Source organism: Globicephala melas, chromosome 8 (genome assembly GCF_963455315.2).
Source record: "Globicephala melas chromosome 8, mGloMel1.2, whole genome shotgun sequence".
Taxonomy (NCBI): Eukaryota; Metazoa; Chordata; class Mammalia; order Artiodactyla; family Delphinidae; genus Globicephala; species Globicephala melas.
The window spans coordinates 1,849,963-1,872,773 of record NC_083321.1 but is presented as its reverse complement, the minus strand read 5'-3'; the positions used below and the strand labels follow the sequence as shown (position 1 = coordinate 1,872,773).

General features: G+C 63.7%; 1 protein-coding gene across 1 annotated transcript in view; it reads right to left on the bottom strand.

The window, feature by feature from the left end:
* KCNQ1 (potassium voltage-gated channel subfamily Q member 1) overlaps window positions 1–22,811 on the bottom strand; it is a 348,262-nt gene that overhangs the window by 235,246 nt on the left and 90,205 nt on the right. The window contains exons 3-10 of the mRNA XM_030833148.3: window positions 21,198–21,324; window positions 20,651–20,729; window positions 20,195–20,291; window positions 19,476–19,616; window positions 10,606–10,716; window positions 9,516–9,611; window positions 7,102–7,224; window positions 5,999–6,143 (exon numbers count right to left, since the gene is read on the bottom strand). Coding sequence (XP_030689008.1) covers window positions 5,999–6,143; window positions 7,102–7,224; window positions 9,516–9,611; window positions 10,606–10,716; window positions 19,476–19,616; window positions 20,195–20,291; window positions 20,651–20,729; window positions 21,198–21,324 — 919 coding nt within the window. The remainder of the gene's footprint in view (window positions 1–5,998; window positions 6,144–7,101; window positions 7,225–9,515; window positions 9,612–10,605; window positions 10,717–19,475; window positions 19,617–20,194; window positions 20,292–20,650; window positions 20,730–21,197; window positions 21,325–22,811) is intronic.

Here is a 22,811-nt window from a genome sequence, read left to right as displayed (position 1 = left end):
ATAGGATCCGATACGGAGTACTTCTGTTATTATTTTTCTAAACATCCTCTAGTTTGGGATTTTGTTGTGTCTTTGACAGAGTTTAAAAGCCAGGAACACCACCAATCAAAACAGTAAAACGCTGGATCCAATCCCCACAAAATCAGAAACACATCAGGGAATCCCTGCCCATCGTATTTCCAAATTAGCCTGCAGCCCCCTCCCCTAAGGCAGCACACCAGGAGCACAAGATCACTGGCGTAAACGTTTGACTGGACACAGCAAAAAATCAATTGTACACTCGTATCACAGTAGGTGATAAAAGCAGGAACAATACGGATAGTGTAGGTGGAACCAACCCAGGTGTGTCTATTCTTTAAAACTAAGGAGACAGGACTTCTGTCAAAAGCCTAACCGTTGCTACTCTGGGCAGTGAGACAACAGGGGATGATTTTTCTTCATTATTCTCGTGTGTATGTTTCATAGGCTCTATAATGAGCATATGCCATGTTTTTAAGCGGAAATAAAATCTCTTGAAATTTGGGAGTGGCCATCTTTTGGTCATGAAGAGATGGGCCGTGATGGGGTGACCTTCGGGCAAAGGGGTCCAGGTGGAAAAGCCTGGCTGTGGGTGCAGGCGGGGGGTGCAGAGCTGGGACGATGAGCGAGGGCCAGGCTACCACGAGACCCAGAGGTATCCAGACGGCAGCCCCGAGGGGACAGGGAATCCTGGGGGGGGGGGGGCGGCATGAGCAGGCACATTTGTTCACCTGCTCACTGGCTGTACAGAGCAGATGGGAGGGGGGAAGACAGTGAGGGAGATACAGAGAGACCATCCTCAGTGAAGCCCTGGGGCAGCTTGGAGGGGACGGGAGTGAGCAGCCTAGGGGAGAGCCCGTGAGAAGGTTCTGGTCCGGGAGTTCAGAACATGCCCACAGAGCTCGTCGGGCCTCGTCTCCTGTCCCGCCAGACCCCCACACCCACTGGAGGAGTCGCAGGCCCCAGCCTGCAAGACCTTGCGGGGACCACCTCCTCGGGACCCCGAGGCTGCATGAGTGATGTGCGGTGACCAGGATGGTCACCAGAAGTTATGACCACAAGTCCTCCCCAGAGCCAGGGGGAACGTCACACCCCAAGACCAGAACAGAGGGGCAGATGTCAGGAGGGCGCCTGGGACCCTATTCTTGTCCTGAGCAAGGCAACTCTGACCCAGGTGAGACCGAGGCGGACACAGACCAGGATGTCACAGAAGGAGAACCTCGCCCTCAGGGCTACACCAGTCCACGGACCACATGCTTCAAGGTAACCTAGGGGCTTGTTACCGACACACATTCCTGAGCCTCCCTACAGCCACTGTGACTCAAAATCTTGAGGGGTAGGTCTCTGAGTCCGTGTTAAAAGTTCTCCAGGTGATTCGAGAGGCACCCAGGGAAGTTCCAACCTGAAGCATCACTGCCCAGCCCCAGCCAGCGGGGGCTCCCAGCCTTCCTCGCCGGGAAGAGCTCTGTCTGACACCAAGAGGAGAACTTCCATTTCTGCCAATAAGTGGGCCTGATGCCATGAAAAGCCTCTCTCTGCAAGTTCCGGAACAGAGCCAACCTCCCGCAGGCTCTGCTGAGCTCACCTGACAGGGAAGGGGGTGTCCCCATGGCCAAGAGGGGAGCAGGTGCGCCCTGGCTCTGACCCGCTGGCCTCTAGGGGTTGCCCACCTGAGGAGCCCCAGTGTGGGCCTTACTGCCCCCCGAGGGGAAGAGGCCACCCCTGGAAGCAGCAGGAAGCAAGAACTGGCAGCTGAGGCTCCACGTCGAAAAGCTGAACCAAGAACCAAAGGGTGACGCAGACCAAACCCCACCCCAAAGCCAGACAAAAGCCAGCCAAACCCTCGCGTCGGCCAGCAGGGGGAAGGACGCTCACCTGCCGCGGCCTGTGCTCCTGGAGCGTAAGTGGTGGTGTGCTTAGGCTCGCCCTTACGGGACACTGGCTCTGTGTTTACGTGACACGGGTTGTCTGGAACACCCCACACCTCTAAACCAACCCCACGCGTGTCCTGGCGTGGTTCGCGGGATCACCTCTCCAGAGCCCCCGGGAACCCATGGGAACCTCCACAATCACAGCCTACGCCGGGACCCACGAAGAAGCAAGGGTCAGAGAGTCCACCGCGAACAGAATCGGACTCTCCAAGAGGCGCAGGTGAGGGAGGGACAGGATGGGTACGAGGAGATGAGCACATTCAAGGGGCTGAAGAATCCAAAGCTCTGTCGTCAAACGGGAGGAAAATACAAGACGCTAAGACCAAGCAGGTGAGCCCCTCACATGAGGACATTTGGACATGGAAAACCAGGTGGCAACTGAAATACACACCTCGCCGGCTGGCACACAGCAAGAGTTAGGAAACCACGAAGAAGCTGTGCTGAGGATGCAGCACAGGAAGACCGAGACGGCAGGTTTGAGAGACGCCGAGGAGGATGGACCTGGAGGGGCAAGTGGAAGTTTCCAGGCGAGGTCAGAGCAGTTAGGGGAGGTACTGTTCTAGGACACGGTGGGGCTGATTTTCCACTTGACGCAGGACACAAACCCTCATTCAGGAATCACGACACCTTGTAGGCAGGACAAGTAAAAATAATCCACCAGCTTGACTGACTATAGTGAAACGATGGAACACCAAAGTCAAAGAGAAGGTATTCAAGGCCACCAGACGGGAGGAAGGGTCACCTACAAAGGACTGTCAGTTAGCTCAACAGGGCACACCAGCCGGGAGACGGTGGTGGATCTCCAGCCTGTCAGACAGAATACAGACCTCTAATAACCTATAATGGAAAAGAATCTGAAAAAGAATAAATATATATATGTGTGTGTATATATATATATGTGTGTGTGTGTGTGTGTGTGTGTAACTGAATCACTTTGCTGTACACCTGAAACACTGTAAATCAACTATACTTCAATTAAAACAAATTTTTTCTATTAAAATAAATACAGATCTCAGCCTGTGATGTTCTACACAACTAAACCATTGTCCAAGAGCAAAGGCAAAATACAAAAATTTCAGACGAGCAGAAACTGAGCAGGCTGTCGACAGACCATCCCGGAAGAGAGCACAGGCTTCAGGAGGAAGGAAACTAAACCCAGACTGAGAGACAGAAAACTCGCAAATCTGTCGGCAAACACACTCCTGTAGCGTCAGGACAAGCAGCTAACGCAGAGGACTGTTTACAAAGGCAAAAGCCAAACACGGGGCAGCAGGGCCCGTGAAACGGCAGGGTGATGGGGGGGAGGGGGTGCGGGAGGCAAGGAGCAGCTGCTGACCGATGGGACGGGCAGGCCGTCAGGACAGAATCGACTTGCACGGCCTCCACACGCGGAAGGCAAGAGGATCGGAACCCCGCCACCCCCGGCGAAGCCCATCAGACGTGAAAAGGAGCTGCAAAACCTCAGAGCAGGCAGGGCCTCCACGCCTCCGACGTGGTCCCTCCACGGAGCGGGGCACGTGGGCTTCAGGCCCATCATTCTCCGAAATTCTCTGTCTGAAGTCTCTGTGATGAGAGTGCTCTTTTCACCTGGTGTCCTCACCCCGCCCCCACCCCACCCCCCACAGCTCCACCGTCACCCCGGGAGCCCCTGAGGTCACAGGTCCCACCTCCAGCTGGCTCCTGGCTCCCCCTACCCGCACCCCAACACCATGGCTGCAGGCCCTGGGCTGGCCCGCCACCGAGTCTCGCCTGTGGGCCCTGATCAAGTCCTGCCCGCTGCCCCGTGCGTGCCACCCCAGGGAACCACGCAGGGCACAGGGCTGACCCACGGCCACTCCTGCTCCGTGGCCTCCACCACCTGCCCCGTCCAATGCCTGCTGGCTCCGGGTCACGACTCATGCCCGAGGCCGCCAGACTGGTGAAGAAGCCCCGCAGGCATCTGTGTCAGGTGGGTGAGGTCAGCACCCGCCCAACGCAGACACCGCGTGCCACGCCCAGGTCACCTGGCAGGCACGCAGAGGTGTGGCTGGCCCCCGAACACCTCTGTCCAAGATACTCCTGCCATTCGCTGGCCTTTCCTCGCCCTCCCAGCCAGTTCCACTCAGCCCTGATGTCACCTCCTCCTAGAAGCCTTCCCGGACCTGCCGGGCTCAAGCCAGGTACTCAGCCCTCAGAGGCCCACACACTCTGCCCTCTTGCTGTCGCCTTTCTTCCTCCCTGGATGGCAAGGAGCGCGAACAGTCCCTGGAGAGTCAGGATGGCGCGAGCAACCGAGTGACCGGAACCTGCAGGGGGGTGGGCGCCGTGCAGGAGGGACCCGGGCCGCACCGGCCACCTGTCACCGCTCACGAGATCTTCCCTGAAGACGGGCATCCACCCGGAAATCAGAGCGGCTCAGACAAGGCCCTAGAACCCACGAACGAGGGGGAGCAGGTCTGCCTGGGACACGGGGCCTGAGGGTCGCAGGACAGGAGCCCAGAGAAGCTGCGAGCCTGAGGCACAGAGAGATATCACTGAGGTGGGGGAGAGGTGTGCGGGCGGGCCCTGCCGTGGGCAGGGGATACCCGGGGCTGGTAGGTGCCGTGGGCGGGGGGCAGGCGGGCACACGGGCAGGTACCGCGTGCTGGGACAGAGGTGGTTTTGTCCAGCACGCCCATCCTTGAGGTTCGGTTCAAGGCCTGGGGCTGGCGTGGCGGGGGAATCCAGCGCGGCTGTTTGCGCCCCAGCGCGCGGGAGCTGGGCCTGCAGGCCTTTCCCAGTGATGGCGTCTGGCCCCGGGATTAGCGCCCCTTCGCCCACACCAGGGCTCTTGAGAGCCTCTGGGTGAGGAGGGTTCAGGAGCGTCAGGTAACCCACGGGACCCAGGCCGACAGCTCAGGCTCCAGAAATCTGGTGGCTCTGGGCTGGGCTGACTTATCGCGTTGGCAGGAAAGAAAAAACTCCTCCGTGCGGGAGCATTCCACAAAAGGCGCCCGACTTCCCGGCACTTGTACCTCATTAACATTCCGCAGACATCGCTGAGGACTTAATAACGCCAAGCAGGCTGAATGGACGCATCGTTTCGGGCTGCTCCGCATTCAGCCACCAGCGAGCGACGCTCCTCCCCGCGCCCGACCTGCGCGTTAGCATTTGCAGAAAGCCCCCATCTGCATTGCGACAATGGTCCTGCCCCAAATCCGGAGCCGTTGTCACAATTGTCCTTTGTACCCACTCCAGCGGGCAGGCAGGCAACGCGACCCAGGGGCCCGTCGGCGAGGCGGCCGGGCCAGAATCCCGACGGTGTGTGAGGAGGCCCTGGGCAGCCCAGCGCCCAGCAGGGTGGGCGCCCAGGCTCGGTCTTGCACGCCCAGCTCCCCGAGAGGACGTCCACGGGCAGCCTTGGGAGCAGGGAGAGGCCGTGGCTCCTTTCCAGAACACTTTCTGACCTTCTGCCAGCAGTGACCAGATGCGGGAGGGTGCATCACGGGTTGGCCGCCCACAAAGCCGGCACCAGGCGGACGGGGTGCCAGCCGCCCATGAGCACGACGTGAACTCACCACCCTCTGCCATGCTTGAGACAGTGACACCACCCTTGCAACCACCAGTAAGCTGAAACGTTCTGGCGGACGCGGGAACACTCTGGGGGTCCCGGGAAGAGGTCCAAGAGGGGAGGGATGGACACAGAAGTGACAGGGAACAAGGGCGCAGAGCGTCGAGGAGGGCAGAGCTGCAGGCACACACGGTGCTGGCTCAGGACCCCCAGCCCCACTCCACCTGGAATGGGGGTCAACGTGTACTACGGGCCACCTCCTCTCTGCCAGACCTGGGGCGCCAGCCACACAGCACGAGCGAGGCAGGGCCTGGCTCCCAGAAGCCCAAAACAGAAGAGAACGTCCACGGGTGATAGCGGGCCAGCGGGAGCAGACATGACAATACCAGCTGTCCACAGGACAGGAGCAAGTGCTGGGGGGAGAAGGGGGCGTCCGGACACCCCAGAGGCCCCAGCAGCCCTGGGTCAGAGCTGGGCGTGGCCCTGTCCCCACCCCTCACCCTGTGTGAAGGTTTCTCACCAGAACTGTCGTAGCCGTCCACCGAGAAGTGTTCAGGCCTCCGCTCCTCCGAAGTGGGGTCGCAAGTGATGTGCGGGACCGTCAGCATCCTCTCTCCCGGGCTCACCCCGTTGTCCTTGTCCAGTTTGAACTTTTTTTTCTTTACCTAAAACAACCAGACAATAAAACCGTCAGTTCCTGGGTGTCCTCTGCCAGGCCGTCTGCCGGCCCCAGACCACCTCTGGGGCACCTGCCAGGGCCCAGGCCAGCGCCCTCCCACACAGGCAGAGTGCACTGCAGCGTGTGATGCTGCCAGAGGGGCTCTGCCCAGCGGCTGCCCTGGGAGCTCACAGCCTGGGGGGCAGGCGGACAGGAAACTAGCCAGCAGATAAACACACAGGAATACCCCAGGGCAGGTGGTAACGAGGACTGTGACCAGCGGGGAGTTAGAGCGGGGCAGGGCGGGCAGACAGACTGAGGCCAGCCGAGGCTTCCCTGAGGCGGCGGCCTGGAGGGAGCAGGCCATGCTGGGATCTGGGAGAACCTTCTGGCGGAGGAAAGAGCAGGTGCCAAGGCTCCAGAGGCAGCCAGAACCTGGGAGCCTGCGTCTCTCCACGGATGGCGCGGGCGTGGGCGCGGGCGCGGGCGCGGGCCAGGAAGGAGAGCTCTGTCGGGGCGGGCCACACCCTTCATTCACGAGACTCTTGCCTCAAGTCTGCCCGAGCTCCCTTATCCTATGACCACAAGACCCTCTTCCCTGAGCCAGGATGCCACCTCCAGCCCCTGTGGCCCACCAGGCCCAGCATGGAAAGCCCAACACCAAGGCCCTCTCAAGAGCCTTCTCCCAGCAGCTGGCCAGAATCCAGCCCGTCCTGTTCCCGGGGTACTTCCTCGGGACCTCCCACAGCCCTGGCCATGGAGCAGCCAGTCCTACAAGCCCCCAAGCCTGGGGACACCGGGATGGCAGGAGCCCAGCACGGGGTGTACTCCCCCAGTGCCCACAGTGCCATGGGCCACGCCGGGCTGAAGCATCAGAGTCAAATCCTGGCCGTGAGCTGTGGCCGCGTGGCCTCCCCGCCCGTGTGTGAGTGCCCCATCCTGGCGGCAGCGGGGGGGCTGGTTACCATGGCAGACTTCTTGGGCTTGGGGCTGGGGGAGAGCAGAGCATGGCTGCGGGGCGGCTTCCGGACGTAGATCTTCCAGGTGGAGGAGTTGGGGTTCTCGGCCGCGTAGCACCGCCACGCCGTCTGAAACCAGCAGAAGGGAGTGGTTGTCACCGTGGAGCCCCTGACGGGGGCTCCCAGGGAGCTGCGGCCCGGCACTCCTGCCTGGGCCCCCTTCTGGCAAGACCACGGGGCTTCCTGGCCACCAGCCCCTTCCCCAGGCTCAGGGCCTGCCCCCACCCCCAACAGCCTGTTCCCTTCTGCAGCCCACAGCCTCATGGACAGTCGCACGCGGCTCAGCCACCACAGGGGCCTGTGAGCCCCAGTCCGTCTGCGCCCACCTCCACCTGCCGGTTCCCCCGCAGGGCCCCCGCCCTCCGTCCTGGTCGCCGGCCTCTCCTCGGGGACGCCGCGAGGAGAGGGGAGAGGTCACGGGGGGCGTGGAAGGGCAGGGCCCCCAGGGCCAGCAGGAGGCGGGGCTGAGTATCCAGGAGGCAGAGCCCCCAGGAACCCACAGTTTCCGGGGCCTCCAGATGGCCTGGGGGTGAAGGTCTTAGGCCTTCACTCTAGAGATGCCCACGGCAACTACCACCAGGGTGTGGCCTGGAGGAGGAGACCCAAGGGGAGGCCACGTCTGGTGGGGGGGCCGGAGGGGGCGCCAGGAGCCTCGTAGGAGGATGCACCCTGAGGGCCTCGGCACTGCCGGCCGTGGGAGCTGGAGAGAGAGATGCCGGGCGGGGGGCGGGGAGGGCTCCTGGGACAGTGATGCCACCTCTGCGATGGGAACCCAGCGGACATGCCCCCCCCGGCCCCCCCGCCCCCCCTCATCCCAGCCCCGCCCTCCAGGCCCCGCTCCAGGCCTCTCCCGCCTCCTGGGAGGCTCGTGTGAGGCCGCACACACGCCCCACGGGAAGTCAGTGCGCCCCCTCCGCGGGCAGGCCATCTGCAGCCTGATTTACGGTCTCCCCGAGAGGAGGCTGTGGCGCCGTAAAGCCAGGCCTGAGCGGGGGCCGGGCCCCCAGCTTTACGGCTGCTGCCTTCACTTCCTTCCGGGGCAGGATTAGCGTCCGGCCCCAGACGGTGGTTCCGGACAGGCTTACGAGGAACAGGATAGAGGCCCCGGCTGGGCTGCAGTCGCCGGCGTGACCCCAGACGGTCTCCGGGGGCCGTTCAGCTCTGGGTGCCCAGAGGGTCCAGGCTGTGCACCACAGCCACGCCGGCGGGTGCAGGGCCGCACGCCCACGCCGGCACGCGGTGACAGCCCTGCCCCAGGCCCCTGCCCGGCCACCCCTCCCGTAGCCCCGCGCCCACTCCGCCTTCTCCTCAGCCCCGGGCGGCCGCCGGCCGACACCCTCGGAACACGAGCCTCCAGGGGTCCCTGTGCCCGGGCCCTGCTTGGCACTGAGAGGGCCGCCCAGTCCTCCAGGCTGTTCCAGGAGCCTGGGGTCCCGGAGCCCAGTGTCCAGGGGCTCGGGGCCGCCTGCCTGCTTGCCCGCCTCTGGAACCTTCCTCTCCCACTGCTCTCGGGCTGGGAGCCTCTGGGACAGCCTCATCACAGAAACCTGGCGGGGAGCGAGGGGCCTAGGGCAGGTGCAGCCCCTGCCCCGCCCCCAAGGCCCGGCACCGTGAGCCCCGGGCCCTGTAGGGGCAGCAGCCGGGCCTTCAGAAAGTGAAGCTGGCCCGTCACTGCAGAGCGCGGCCCGTGCCGTTGGGTCACCGGTCCTCACCTCCTATCGGCCGGGAGGACTGAGCCCCGTGGGTGCTGGGAATGGCCCAGAAGCATCAGTACTGCACAAGCAGGCCCTGACCCCTGACCCTGGGGGGGGGAACGGCCACCTGGGGACCCCTTACTCTTCGCTCCAAGTCCTCCCTTGCAGAGTCGGGGGCTGGCCACAGAGGAGGGAGAAGACAGACACCAGGCGGCCGCTGCAGCTGGAGGCCAAGGGCCCACCGGACTGACCAAATCCGGGACAGGCCAGGCCACCTTCTAGTCCCCCGGCCGGGGGACACACAGGATGGAGGAAGGTGGGCCAGGCCAGGCCCGGGACAGGCCAGGCCACCTTCTAGTCCCCCGGCCGGGCCCACAGGATGGAGGAAGGTGGGCTCCCAGGCTCCTGTGCCCCCACCCCATCGGCACCCGACGGTTCCCAGGACAGGAGTTCCAACAGGTGGGCATGTCTATGGCACGGATCGCGGCCCTTCCGTGTTCAGGAGGGTCCACAGGAGAGGGTCTCGGCGGCCCCGGGGGCCGGGTCAGCTCAGGGCTGAGAGCCGTTCCCAGACCAGACACGGCTCGCACTTGCCCGGGCAACACAGGGCCGGGCACACTGACCACCACACGACGGCGACAAGGCCGCGGCGGCGGCTGCCATCACCTGGATGAGCGAGGCTGCCGCCGGGATCTGCCGGTTGAAGTGCTTCTGCCTCTGCTTCTGCTGGACCTTCAGGGCAAAACCGGAGCCCAGAATCCCCTGCAAGGAACAGAAACCAGGGCTCACATCCTGCAGACGGGGGCGTGGAGAGACGGGCTGGGCACCGGTGGCCTGCTCGGCGCTGCGGGCCCCATGGAGGAGGTCGGCGCCTCCGGCCCAGCCCGTGGGCAGCCCCACCCAAGCAGGACCCACTGCTGCCCCCACCCCCCCAGGACTGCTAACGGGATGGAAAGGGCCGGCTCACCAGGGGAGCTCCCTGTCCACAGAGGGGATCGAGCCATACACACATACACACTCTCTACGTGCACATGCACACACACGTTACACCACAGCCTGTGACACACACGTGCACGGACAGACACACCCGCAACACACACGCGCAGTGCGTTAAGGACTACCACACACAGAGAACATACGTGTGACACACATGCACGAGCACATACAAATGCATGCGGTACGTACACCTATGTGACGCGTGCATAGACGATACACGCGCACACAGATACACGTGGAGCACGTGGGCGTGACGCACACACGGTACGTACACACAGACCCGGACTGCGTGATGTGTAACACGTGCACGTGCAGTGCACACACACGGTACGGTCACACACCTATCAGGCGCCTACATACAAACAGAGTGAACTAGAAGACTCTATGGTCTCCAGGAAGAACAGGGCTCAAAGCCACCCAGGCCACAGTGCAGGACCGCTCCCTCCCGCATGGCTTGCCCCTCTGCGGGTCTGTGGCCGCCACCATGGGCACCTCGCCGCTAGCCTCAGCGGCCGAATGAGCCGGCCTGCACCCCGCTATTTGCCACGAGAGGCCTGGCGATCGCCGCCGCCCACACTTGCAAAGGACCCACCGGGGGCCGGGAACAGGAAGGCGGCGGCCTCCAGAGGCTCTGAGGCAGGCGAGCTGGGGCCCGAATGCACCCCCTGAGGGTGGTCTGCTCACAGGGCCCCCCTGCCAGCCCCAGAGCCCAGAGGAGGCTGAGGAACTGTGGAGAGGCCCCCCAACACCGAGCACCTACCGCCGGAAGCGCAAAGAAGGAGATGGCGAAGACGGAGAAGCAGGAGGCGATGGTCTTCCCGACCCACGTCTGGGGCACCTTGTCCCCATAGCCGATGGTGGTGACCGTCACCTGCAAGGACGAGGGACAGCGGTCGGCACGCAAGCCCCAGAACCTCAGGGCGGGCGTCCGTCCGTCCAGCCTGAGCCCCGCGCTCCATCTGAGACCTGCCACCGCGCAACAGAGGCCAGCGAGAGAGCCCAGCACCGAGCGGCCGGGCGGCTGAGAGCACGGTGCTCGAGCCCGCAGGGTCTGGGTCCCCCAGGCTAACGCCGCAGAGGAAGCGAGTCCCAGCGTGCACACGGGCGCTCGGCGCCGACGGGCATAGCCTCCCCGCCCCACCCCTGCCCCGTCCCCAGGAGGCCTGCCAACCGGGCCACCGGTGTCGCTGTGCTCCGGCCCCCAGGAAGCCGGAAGCTCCCACAGAGGCCCACCCTCCCCAGAGAGCCCGGCCACGACGACACGCCACTTCCTGACGCCACCCCAGGCACCAGATGCCGCGTTTGCCCTTTGCTCGGAGGGAATCAGACGCAGCTCGAGCCTCCTTCTACATGGGGGAGCTGTCCGTCCAGGGCGTGTGCCGGGACAGTGGGACTGAGGGGCTGCTTCCACCCCACACCCACCCTAGGCTTGCCTCTGCTGCCACCTGAGGCTTGCTCCCCGGCGGGGCCTCCGGCGTGAGCCCGACAACGCCATCCTGCAGGGACTCAGAGCCCACCCTGGCTGTGCCGGCCACGCGGCCACACCTGTCCATGCCAGGGTCCAGGTGCGTGAGGAGCCAGCTCTGCGCCTGGCAGGGGGACCAGGGCGCCCAGAGTCCCTGCTCATCCCGTCAGCACCCGCGCTCAACCCGTGGCCTCGCCAGCCCTGTGCTAGGCAGCCCGGCTTCCCCCTTCCAGGGCCCCCAGCCCAGGCCAAGTGAGGACGGCCCCTGGCAGCTCGGGAAGTTCTGCACAGAGCCTCCATGAGACCCCCCTGCCCGCTGAGACCGGCGGGGAGCAGGGCCTGGGGAGGCCCATTTCATAGATTCCACTGAACAAGGCCCAGGCGGGAGGCGGCGGCTTCTACAGCAGGGTCCTTGGGGCCCGCACACGTGTCCACGCGGACAGGGACAGGCACACAGGACAGCTCAGAAGCCCCGGGGCAGAGGCGAGATGTCCTCGGGAAGCAGGAGGGACCAAGAGTCCGGGCAGCGGGAAGGACCGCAGTGCGGGAGCCCGGGTTACACCAAAGAGCACAGCCTGGGGGCAGCATGGGCGCACGCTCCCGCCCACCCAACACCCACCACGTGACTGTTCGTGGTCCTGGCTCCCGGGACCGCCACACGGAGCACTTCCTGGCAACGTCACCGTCCCTCAGACACACGTCCACACCCGCTTCCAATGTGCTGCCCGTGCACGTGTGCACACACACAGATGGCCTGACACGGAGACAGGGAGCCGCACACGCACGCTGAGACACGCTAAGGCAGCAACGAGGCACACGCATGTGTACGTACCACACGTGGCGCAGGGTCACATAAAGAGGGGCCGGTGCCCGCGTCAAGCCCAGCGCCCTCCAGGCCCAACGCCTCACATGCACACACAGGCAGTGCACACCTGGAGCCCAGCCCAGTACCTGCAGGGTGGAGCAGGCCAGCCTGAGGCCTTGGGCAAGGCTGAAGGCCAGCAGGCAGATAAGGGGGCCGGGAGAACCTGCAGCTCCCCGCCAGCAGCCCCCAGAGGGTCTGCGCCCCTCGTGTGAGGCCTGGGCGGCAGCTGCCTCTCAGCACCTGGGTGCACGGAGCAAAGGCACATCAGGGCTGCAGATGGGGTGGGGCGCCCAAGACGCCGCATCCAGTGTCTTCCGGAAAGTGGCTCTCATAGCATTATTTATTTATGTGTAAACATACAGTGGGTCTATTTTTAAATTTCTAACTTTTAGCTTCTAATGCGGTATTGACAGAGTGAACCCCGTAAACAAAAGCTTTCTGGGGTCTTCAGTCACTGATAAGGGCGTCAAGGGGTCCTGAGACTCCAAGTTCGAGAACGGCAGCCATGCAGGGAGGTGGGGGCAGGGTGACCTCTGAGATGGACCTGAGTGTGGCCCTCACGCCAGGGGGGCAAATTTTAAGCAGTGCCAGAAAACTCGGGCTTCGAGACAAATAACACATGATACGACCTTCTAATTATCAAAATTAAGGAAAAAAAAAAAAACACCAAGACAACTGGGAAACTGATGTAGGTGGGAGGAGGAAAGGGGCTGGCTGAGCGGTGCGGCCAGGCCAGCGGGTGGGGACACCGAGGCCACCTCCCTTCTCGGACAAGAGCACTGGAGGCGGGACCCCATGTCCTCGCCGCCCGGCTGGGAGGTGCTGGGACTCCAATGGTGGGCAGCAGGAAGAAGCCAGGGGAGCCCCGGCCAGGTGTCCCCCACCCTGCGGCGCAGGGCACACTCCTGGCTTCTCAGACTCTGCCACAGACCTTCTTTGTCAAGTTAACGACATCCTTTCAGCTCTTTGAGGAAACAGCCCATCCCCGCAGAGCTGTTTGTTTTTCCTGAATTCACAGACACAAGCAGCTCAGGAATGGGCCGTTTTATAGCCTGCGTGCTCGGAACTCGCCCCCCATGGCAGGCGATCGGAATGCAGATCTGCACGCCCCCTGGACACAGACTCGGGGAGACAGCTCAGCGGGGGGGGGGCTGAGCCTAGGGTGCGTCCCCTGTCCCCCGTGTCTCTCCTCCAGGGACAGGAGGCACGAGAGGACCTGCCAGTCCCCCCAGCACTTTGTGTCACGAGAAGCTGGCGCTAGTGTCATTTTATTTCCTCCTGGACGCCGGCCTCCGGGGGAAGCGGGAAGGCCAGCCCAGGAGCCCAGCTCCACAGAGGAAGCGGTCAGCCTGCAGCCACACTGCAGGCCATGGCCATCTGTCCAGAGGGAACGGGCAGCCAGGAGTGGGAGTGAGGAGGCACCAACGTGGACACTAGGGGCTCGCGCCGGGGGAGGGCACCTCCGTTTGGCAAACTCGTGACCACGCTGTGAGCTCGGGTCCATCTGCCAGAGGGGGAAACTGAGGCCGGGGGGGTCTCACCACTGCTAAGTGACGGAGCTGGCAACCAAACCGGCTCCTTGGCGGGACAGCCGGAGAACAAGCCCAGGGCCAGAGGCTGCCGCGCTGAGGGGTCTGGGGCTCGCCCAGCCTCGGGCCACCAACCTGCCCAGAGGAGGCTGGAAGGACGGAGCCAGGGAGAGGGCACCTCGGGGGAGGAGAGGTGTGGACAGAGGGGAGGCTGGGCGGGTGGCAGGACTGCCTCAGGACAGCAAAGGGTGGGAGCAGCGGTCCCGGGCCCCAGCTCCAGCCATCGTGGGGCTGCCCCAGGAGACCCCGGCCAGGCTTGCAGGGGACACCACGAAGGGGACAGAGGCCAGCACGTGAGGGCCGAGGGGACAACCCTGCCAGGCTTGCAAATCGTGGGTAAAAACAAAAGCAAACACACAACCCCAAACAAGCCCGCTTCCTTTCAGAAAGGAAAGACTCAATAAACGAACAGAAACCCACGTGGGCCCAGGGCTCCTCGTTGCGTGAGCGCATCTTCTCCCTATGGAAACCTCGGCGCCCTGGCCGCTGTACTCTCGGGGAAAGGGTGCGGACCGTGGGGACGGGGTCGAGACCTTTCTCCCTCCTCGGCAGGGGCCCTCAGGAGCTTCACACAGCGCCTGGTGGGATGCTGTGGACACCCCGGGCCCTGCCCGGGCCGCGCCCACCCCACAGCATGGCCAGGCTCGTGGCCCCTCACGCAAGAGACTCTGCCTCGAGGGCTCCGCTCCGACGTGTCCTCCTCAGGGGGCCCTCGCTGACTCCCAGGGAAATCACGGCATGCGGACCACGACTGACCACGGCCAAGCCTCCGAGAGTGAGACCCCCAGGCGGCTGACCCCCTGCTGTGCCCCAGCGCCCAGCACAGAGCGGGACTGCCGGGATGTGCCTGGTGCCCAGGACCAGCCCGGCCAAGAGGCCCCAGTCCTCCAAGGAATGTCTTGGAAGCAACGGAAAGAGTTGCTACCTTCCTGGGATCGTGGTCCCCTCAGGGAGCCCCACGTCGGCCCTTGGAGGTAGACCTGCCGCCTCCCATTTTACAGATGGGGAAACCAAGGCACGGAGCGGTCACACGCCCTGCCCTGGCCCCAGCGCAGCTGCACGGTGCACCCACCCCTCTGCGCCCCACTGCCGGCCTGGCGGGAAACACAGGTCCCTGGGGGCCAGGAAGAGCCAGCACACGTAGGCGCGCACACGTGCACACGCGCGTGCGAAGAGGGGCCGCTCTGTGAGTTAAGGTGTTAGAGGCCGGGAGCCGGCCGGGGCAGAGCTGGACCCGGGGCACCAGCAGGGCTAAGGGCTGTGACTGGGCCGCGGCAGCCACGAACACTCGAGTGTGAATTAGGTGGCTAGGGGGTCACTGCCCAGAGAACCGTGGCCAGTAACAGCCCCTCAAATTCACAGCCACCCTTTGCTGCATCCTCGTTGGGCGCCAGATACCCCGGGCTCTCTGTGTCCTCACTCACAATCCTCCCCAGCTCACGGAAATGGGCACCCAGCTTACACCCAGGGAGGCTGGGTAACCTGCCCAGGGCCACTCAGCAGGTCAGCAGCGGAACAGGATGGCTTCACACCACGCTCCCGCCTGTTTTGCCCCACTGCTTCCTGTGTCACTGTGTTCCTGACGCTGACCGTGTTTCTCTCCCTCAAGCTGAAGCTGGAAAGTTCTTACCTGGGATGACAAGAGCTGAACACCTGCCTCACTAGGCCTGCTGAGTCCGTGCAATAAAATCGCCCCGGGGGTCCCTCAGTGGGCAGTAAGCACAGAGAGGCAGACCTGCCCTGTGGACTCCTACTCATCCTGCAAAACCCAGTCGTAAAGGCCCTTCTCTGGCTGGGCTCCCAGAGCCCACGGTCTCAGCCCCCTACACAACTGTCAACAGGTGCAGGATGGGATCGGGGCAGGTGGCAGCCCAGGGTCCTGGAGACCCTCTGTTCTTAGCTGCATAGCACCCCTGGGCTTTGCATGGAGTCCAAGCAGAGGAAAAGCCTTGAAGGGCTGGGGGCCTGGCCCACCACCCTCCGGGCCCACAGGGCTTCGGTTTCCCCAGCTCCAGATGAGGTCCTGACCCTGGTTCCACCCACTGGGCGGTGCCGACAGGCCTTGCATGTGAATATCTGGGAGGCCCTGTCCTCACCCAGACCCACCACTCGGCCCCCAGACCCTTTCGGCCTCACTCTGCCAGGATGCAGTCCAGCCTGGAGAGCCAGAACCTTCTGGAGCCAACAGCTAAGGAGCCAGACTCTTGTTTTAAATGGTGGCTGAATGCAGGGGCGGCTTCTAGCCTTTCCACTCTAAATTCTAAATTTAGATGCAGGGGGTAAACAGAGCCCGGCAGCCTCCTGATTTGAGAGACCCCCGGGCACTCAACAGAGGAGCCCGTGTTTGCAAAAACTGCTCTCCCCCCGACTCAAACTTTAACACAAACAAATGCATTTTGTTCCAAGGGCAAAGAAAAAAGTCTTCAATCCTCCCCAACACCTCGGCAGCCAGGCACGGGGCGCCACACTCCGGGTGAGGGGGCAGCTCTCACGCCCAAGTCAGGCGTCCCCACCTGGGCTAGCGGGAGCGGAGGGGACCCTCAGCCTGGAAACTGAGGCTCGGGGAGGGGAGAGACATTCTTCTGATGTCCACCTGGGACGGCGCCGGCCTGGGCTGAAGGGTGTCCACCCAAATCCATGCCCACCCAGGCCCTCAGAACACAAGCCTGTTGGAAAAAAGGGTCTTTGTTGATGCAACTGGATAATGATCTGGAGAGGAGATGGTCCTGGGCTCCCTGGGTGGGCCCGGCACCCACTGACCAGTGTCCTGATAAGAGACAGAAGGTGCAGCCACAAACCCAGGAGCACTTGGGGGCCCCAGAAGCTGGAAGAGGCGGGAAGGACCCTCCCCCAGAGCTTTCGGAGGGAGCCAGCCCTGCAACCCCTTGATCTCGGACTTCTGGTCTCCAGATCCATGAGAGAACGCAGCTCTGTTATTTTAAGGCGCTCCGTCTGCGGGACTTTGCTGTGGCCGCTGATGCACCCGCTGTCCTGCGGGCCACAGACAGAACCGCTTTACGGGCACGTCAACTGATTCATCCACTCGTCCAGCAGACACCGGCCAAGGCTGGGTGCTGAGGCTGCCGGCGCCACCCCTGTGGCACCTACAGCCCTGCCGGCGGGGCCACACGCAGCAGTGGCCACCCCCCCCCCGGAACCCGCCCCCCTGCCCTGGCTCCACAGAGGAAACAGCAGATGGCCCACCCCAGCGGCCCAGACGCCCTAGTTTCAAGTCTGTCCCACGCATCCAGCCAGAGGTGCCGGTCTGGCGTGGACGCAGCGTGGTGGTGGGCAGTGGCCCGGCCGGCAGGCCTCTCCCTGCCAGGCTGTACCACCTGGTAGGCAGACCCTGGTCTGTCCGCCCTGGACGGGGAGCCACGGGGCATGGCAGGGCCGGGCTCGCTCCCCGTGTGGCCCACGAAGCCACGCAGAGGACGGCGCGGGACAGCCACCGTCGGGCGCAGTGGCCAGCTGGCTCTGAAGCCCCCGGCCAGGCCGCGCTTCCTGAGCTGCTCGTCCAGGACGTGCCAGGAGCACAGCATAACTCGAGCCGCGGCCGCTCCACCCGCCTGGACAGCTGCAGGGGCGCCACCGCTGTGAATGGGAGTCGCCTGCCCAGGAGCTGGGCGGCGGGGGTGCCGGGCCCGCGGGAACAATGGCCAGGCCGGGGCCGCAGCTGACGGCGAGGCTGGGGCACCGGTGCCAAGCCGGGCACAAAGGGGCCGTTTTCCCGGCCGGCGGGCGGATGTTTGCACAGGTGTGCGAGCGGGAGCGCCGTTCGCAGGGGCCGGGCCGGGGGCAGCTCCGAGCGGCCAGGGAGGTGGGGGCCGGTGCCAAGGCCGAGCACCGCTTATCAGCTGAGCCGCGGCCGTCACCCATGCGTTTCCCACCGCGCCATCCAGTCCCGGGGGTCCTCCCGGCTCTGGGCATCCTGTCCCTCCACAGGACCTGCCTGTCACCAGGACGCCTCCCCTCCCTGCCCGGCGCTGGGCTGTCCCACCGAACCTGCCGGGGGGATGGGCCGGGGGCTGCCACGCCCGGGCCCGTGGAGGCACAGGCCTGCAGGGGGGCCAGCAGAGCTTGCCTTCCCTGGGCGGCCTGGCACACTGGAAGCTTCCAGAAAAAACGCTGACTCGTCCGATATCAGGCGCCCCTCCCCCAACACGTGTGGGCCTCCTGGGGGTGTGGGTGGAGGCACACGGGGCAGCTTCCCGCCCCACCCGGACCATCCGGGATGGGCCTCCCTGTGGAGGCTGGTGGGGAAGCCGGGGAGAGAGTGAACCCCTACCCCGCTTCCGGAAGGAAGCAAGTCAGGGACAGACACGGCCAGGGCCCGGCACAGCCACTGCCCGGACCCGGGACCCCTTGGACCTGGTGCTGCCCCGAGGCCTCGGCCCGACCTCGTGCAGCCTGCGACCCTCTCCTCTCCCTGGCTGAGCGAGCCTGGACGTCAGGCCCCCAGCCCCCAGCTCAAAGGGGCTCCCACCGGCCACCCTCAGCTTCGGGCAGCTCGCGGCCGGGCCGGTGTCACCCGCTCTGCTGCTCAGGCTGATTCGGACCCCAGGCACTAGCCCCTGGCACCCAAGTGCACCCCACAGGGAAGGGGGAGAGCCAAGGCCGGCCCACGGCCCAGAGTTGGCCCACGGAGCCGGCATTCGGGCTGCACCCCTGCCTTCCCCCACGGCCAGGGTCTGTCCGGGCTGCCTCAGGGCCCCCTGCATGTGCTGTTCCCAGGCCGGTAAGCTGCTGGCCACCCTGCCACTGAGAGCCCAGGACCTGTCTCCCCACAAGGCCCGAGCGGAGGGTTTGTTGAGGGGTGTCCTCTGCGCCCTGAGGCCCACACACCAGTGATGCTGGGCTTCCGTGGTAAGCAGGCCCCGGGGGCCACACAGCTCAGACGTCCTGCAGCTGGCGGAGACCCCTGCAACCACCCACAGCGTGGCCATGTGCCGCGCCCCGCGCCCCACGTCTCCCTTCCCCACCACAAGCCTGACCCCTGGGAGGAGCCAGCCCACGCTCCTGGACACGTCCAGGCCGAGGCCAGGGTGCTGGGTGCTTGCAGGAGGGGGACACGGCACACCCAAGGAGCCCAACTTCACAGGCGGGGGAGCCTCCAGGCCCCCAGGACAGAAGCCGGGGCACTGCTGTGTCACCGCTGCCTGGGGCCGGCTACAGAATTTGCGGGCCGGGTGCGTAGTCAAAACGTGGGAGCCCTTTCCTTTTTCCCAGCACCCCCCGCCCTGTCGTGGTGGCTTTTGTTTGCTCTACAAAGTCACGCTCCTCGGTGCAGGGATATTTGAGGGGCCAGCACAGAACCTCACAGACGCGGGGCACAGGGTGGCGGAGGAGCCGGCCCCAGGGAAGGCGGGAGCTGGGACCTCGTGCGGCCGTCGTGCCCACTGCACAGTCGCTCTCCGTCCCGCCAGACTTGCCTCCCAAACGGCAAGTTCAAAGATAAAAACCTTACGGACCCCACAACGGTGACTGTCGGGCTTTACGCATCCAGCGTGGGGCCCTTCTGTGCGTGGAGCCCTGTGCCGCCCGCCCGTCCAACCTGTGCCCAGGCGGGGCTTCAGGCGTTTGTGGGGTGGTCTCGAGGCGTAAGATCTTGAGACACCAGAGCCCCAGGGTGACATCCCGGCCCCGCCCCGCCCCGCCCCGCCCAGGCCCCGGGTGGGCAGTGGCCGCGTGGCCCAGAGGTCCCGACTTACCACCCCCCACCAGAGGGCGTCCGCGTAGCTGCCGAACTCGACCTGGCCCGACTCGTTCACGGCGTCCTTCTCGGCCAGGTACACGAAGTAGGAGGAGAAGATGAGGCCCAGGAAGCCGATGTACAGGGTGGTGATCAGCTCCTGGGAGACGGCAGAGGAGGTGTGACCAGCCGGCGCCCACGGACAGCCGGGGCCCTGCGCACCCGCGCCGGCCAGACATCACAGGGGGCGGGGCCTGCCGGCGGCAAAGCCCCAACACTTCCCACCGAGTTGACATAAATGCCAGCATGTCTCACATGCAGACATCGGACTTCAGAAATAACTGATTTTTCCCAGCTCGTCAGTGGCAGTGTCGGGTCTCAGCCTCCAGGAGCGAGACCAGTGCCCTGGGCCGCCAGCCCGGCTCTGTTTCCTGCAGAGCCTTGGTGAGATGCGGGGCGGGGCCTCACGAAGGGGTGCGGGTCAGCCGCCTCCGCCTTCACGGGGCTCATCATGATCTGCCCCCGTTTTAGATTTCGGGGCCTCTCGGACCCTTTTCCGTGTGGCATTTCTGTCTTTCCATCTGCCCGACAGTCTCTTGTCCCAGCTTCAGGGACGTGGGCACCACCTGCCTGGCAGGCTCGGGACACTGGCCCCTCAGGTTGGGGGCAGGACAGCCCAGCTGACTCAGGCCGAGGCTGGGCCGAGACCCTGTCCTCCCCCCCCCCCGGACCACCCACCTGGCGGTGGATGAAGACCACGGAGCCCAGCAGCCTCCACGTGCCCCCCTGGCGGTCGACGTGCAGCATCCGCAGGATCTGCAGGAAGCGGATGCCCCTGCGGAAGACAGGTCGCTGGGCGCCCCTCCCCCATGCGCCCCTCCCCTCCCCCGTGCGCCCCTCCCGCTCCCGAAGCCCAGGGTCAAGGTGGGGGCAGCACCCCAGGCCCGGAGCCAAACCTGTACATTTCTCAATTCCTTTGGCCACCAGACCACCTTCTGGGGGCGGCCCCAGGATCACCCCAGTTTACAGACGAGCAGACGGAGGGCCCCAGACTGTCAGGTCCCAGCCTGAGTCCCAGAAGTGAGTAAGCGCTCCTGTCCGACTCAGCACCGGCCCTGAGCCTAACCGGCCCCCCCAGCACGCGGCCCCGCCGCTCTCACACCCCCGCACCGGGGAGCCCGCAGCCCCGCCTACCTGATGGCCGAGGTGGCAAACACCTGCCCTTTGGAGCCCACGCAGAGGACGACCGTGGAAGCCACGACCACGATGAGGTCTGGAGGGGACAGCGCCACCGTCACCAGCCTGGCAGCTGGACACCAGCAAGGAGCCTGGCGGTCAGGCGGGACAGGGCCCAACAGTGGGGACACGGGGACACCTCAATGGGGAGACCAGGCCCTCCGTCCCAGGCACGTGCACAGGCCCCCCCGAGCCTACCTCCCCAGCCCTGTCTCGCGGGCCGCTGAGGGCAGCGGAAGCCCAGGTTGTGTTGAGCTTGACCAGACCCCCTGCCCTGTGAGCAGCCTCTTGGGACAGAGGACCTGGGCGCTGAGGCTGGCTCCTGTGTGGGGGACCCGGGAGGTCACCCCACTGGCCTTGGGATCCTGCCCTGTCACAGGTGGAGGAGGGACTCTGCCTGGTGGTGTTTGTGATGGGGGTCCACCTGCCAGATTCTGGGGGAGGGGGCTCAGCTCTTGCCAGAAAACCTCGGGGTGAGGCTTCCAGGGGGGCGGGCGTGGCTCACCGATGATGGAAATGGGCTTCCGGGCAAAGCGCAGCCGGCCCCAGACGCCCACGTACTTGCTACGGCAGCCGGCTGACCAGAGGCGGACCACGTACTCCGTCCCAAAGAACACGACCAGGACGATCTCCTGCGGGGACAGAGGGACGTGAGCGCACCTCGGGCCCCTCCCCCGTGAGCCCACTGAGCAGGCGGCCTGGGCCCCCGTCTGCTGCATCGCCCACCTGGACAGGCCCAGGTCCGCCACCGCATTCAGTACCACAGAAAAAAGATTAGACACTATGACCAAGTGGGATTTATACCCGGAATGCAAGGACAGTTCACATAAAAATCAACCAATGTAATACATGACATTAACAGAACGGAGGGAAAAAAATCACATGGTCTCCTGATCGCAACGGATGCAGAAAGAGCATTTGACAAGATTCAGCACCCTTTCATGATAAAAACAGTAAACAAACTAGGAATAGAGGGAAACTATCTCCGTGTAATAAAAGCCATATATGAAAACCCCGCAGCGAACGTCATCTCAACGGAGAAAGGCTGGAAGCTTTTCCTCTAGGATCAGGACCGAGACAAGGATGCCCACTCTCACCACGTCTATTCAACAGAGTACTGAAGTCCCAGCCAGAGCAATTAGGCAAGAAAGAGAAATAAAAGACTTCCAAATTGGAAAGGAAGAAGTAAAATTATCTCTGTTCACAGACGATATGATCTTATGTGTAGAGAGCCCTAAAGATTCCATGCGAAAACCCTGTTAGAGCTAATAAATGAGTTCAACAAGGTAGGATACAAAGTTGATCACGAAAATCAGTTGCATCGGGCTTCCCGGGTGGCGCAGTGGTTGAGAGTCCGCCTGCCGGTGCAGGGGACACGGGTTCGTGCCCCGGTCCGGGAGGATCCCACATGCCGCGGAGCGGCTGGGCCCGTGAGCCATGGCCACTGAGCCTGCGCGTCCGGAGCCTGTGCTCCGCAGCGGGAGAGGCCGCGATACTGAGAGGCCCGCGCACCGCGATGAAGAGTGGCCCCCGCTCGCCACAACTAGAGAAAGCCCTCGCACAGAAACGAAGACCCAACACAGCCATAAATTAATTAATTAATTAATTAAAAAAAATCAGTTGCATTTCTATACACAAACCATGAACAATCTGGAAGGGAAATTATAAAACAATTCCATTTACACTAGCACCAAAAAGAATAAAGTACTTATGAATTAACTAAGGAGGTGGGACCCTTGTACAATGAAAACTAAACAATACTGTTTAAAGAAATCAAAGACGACCAATAGATGGAAACACAACCCACGTTCACGGATTGGAAGACTTAATACCGTCAAGACGTCGATGCCACTCGAAGGGATCTGTAGACTCAATGCAATCCCTCTCAAAACCCTGATGACAATTTTTGCAGAAACAGAAAAAGCCCTCAGATTCACACGAAATCTCAAGGGCCCCTGGATAGCCAAAACAAGATGCGGTCCATCCACACGACGGAATATTCCTCAGCCTTAGAAAGCAGGGAAGCTCTGGCACAGGCTACAGCGTGGATGGACCTGAGGACGTTGTCAGCTCACTTCCAGCTGGTGCCCTGCCCTGTCCCCACCCCGTCCCAACCCAG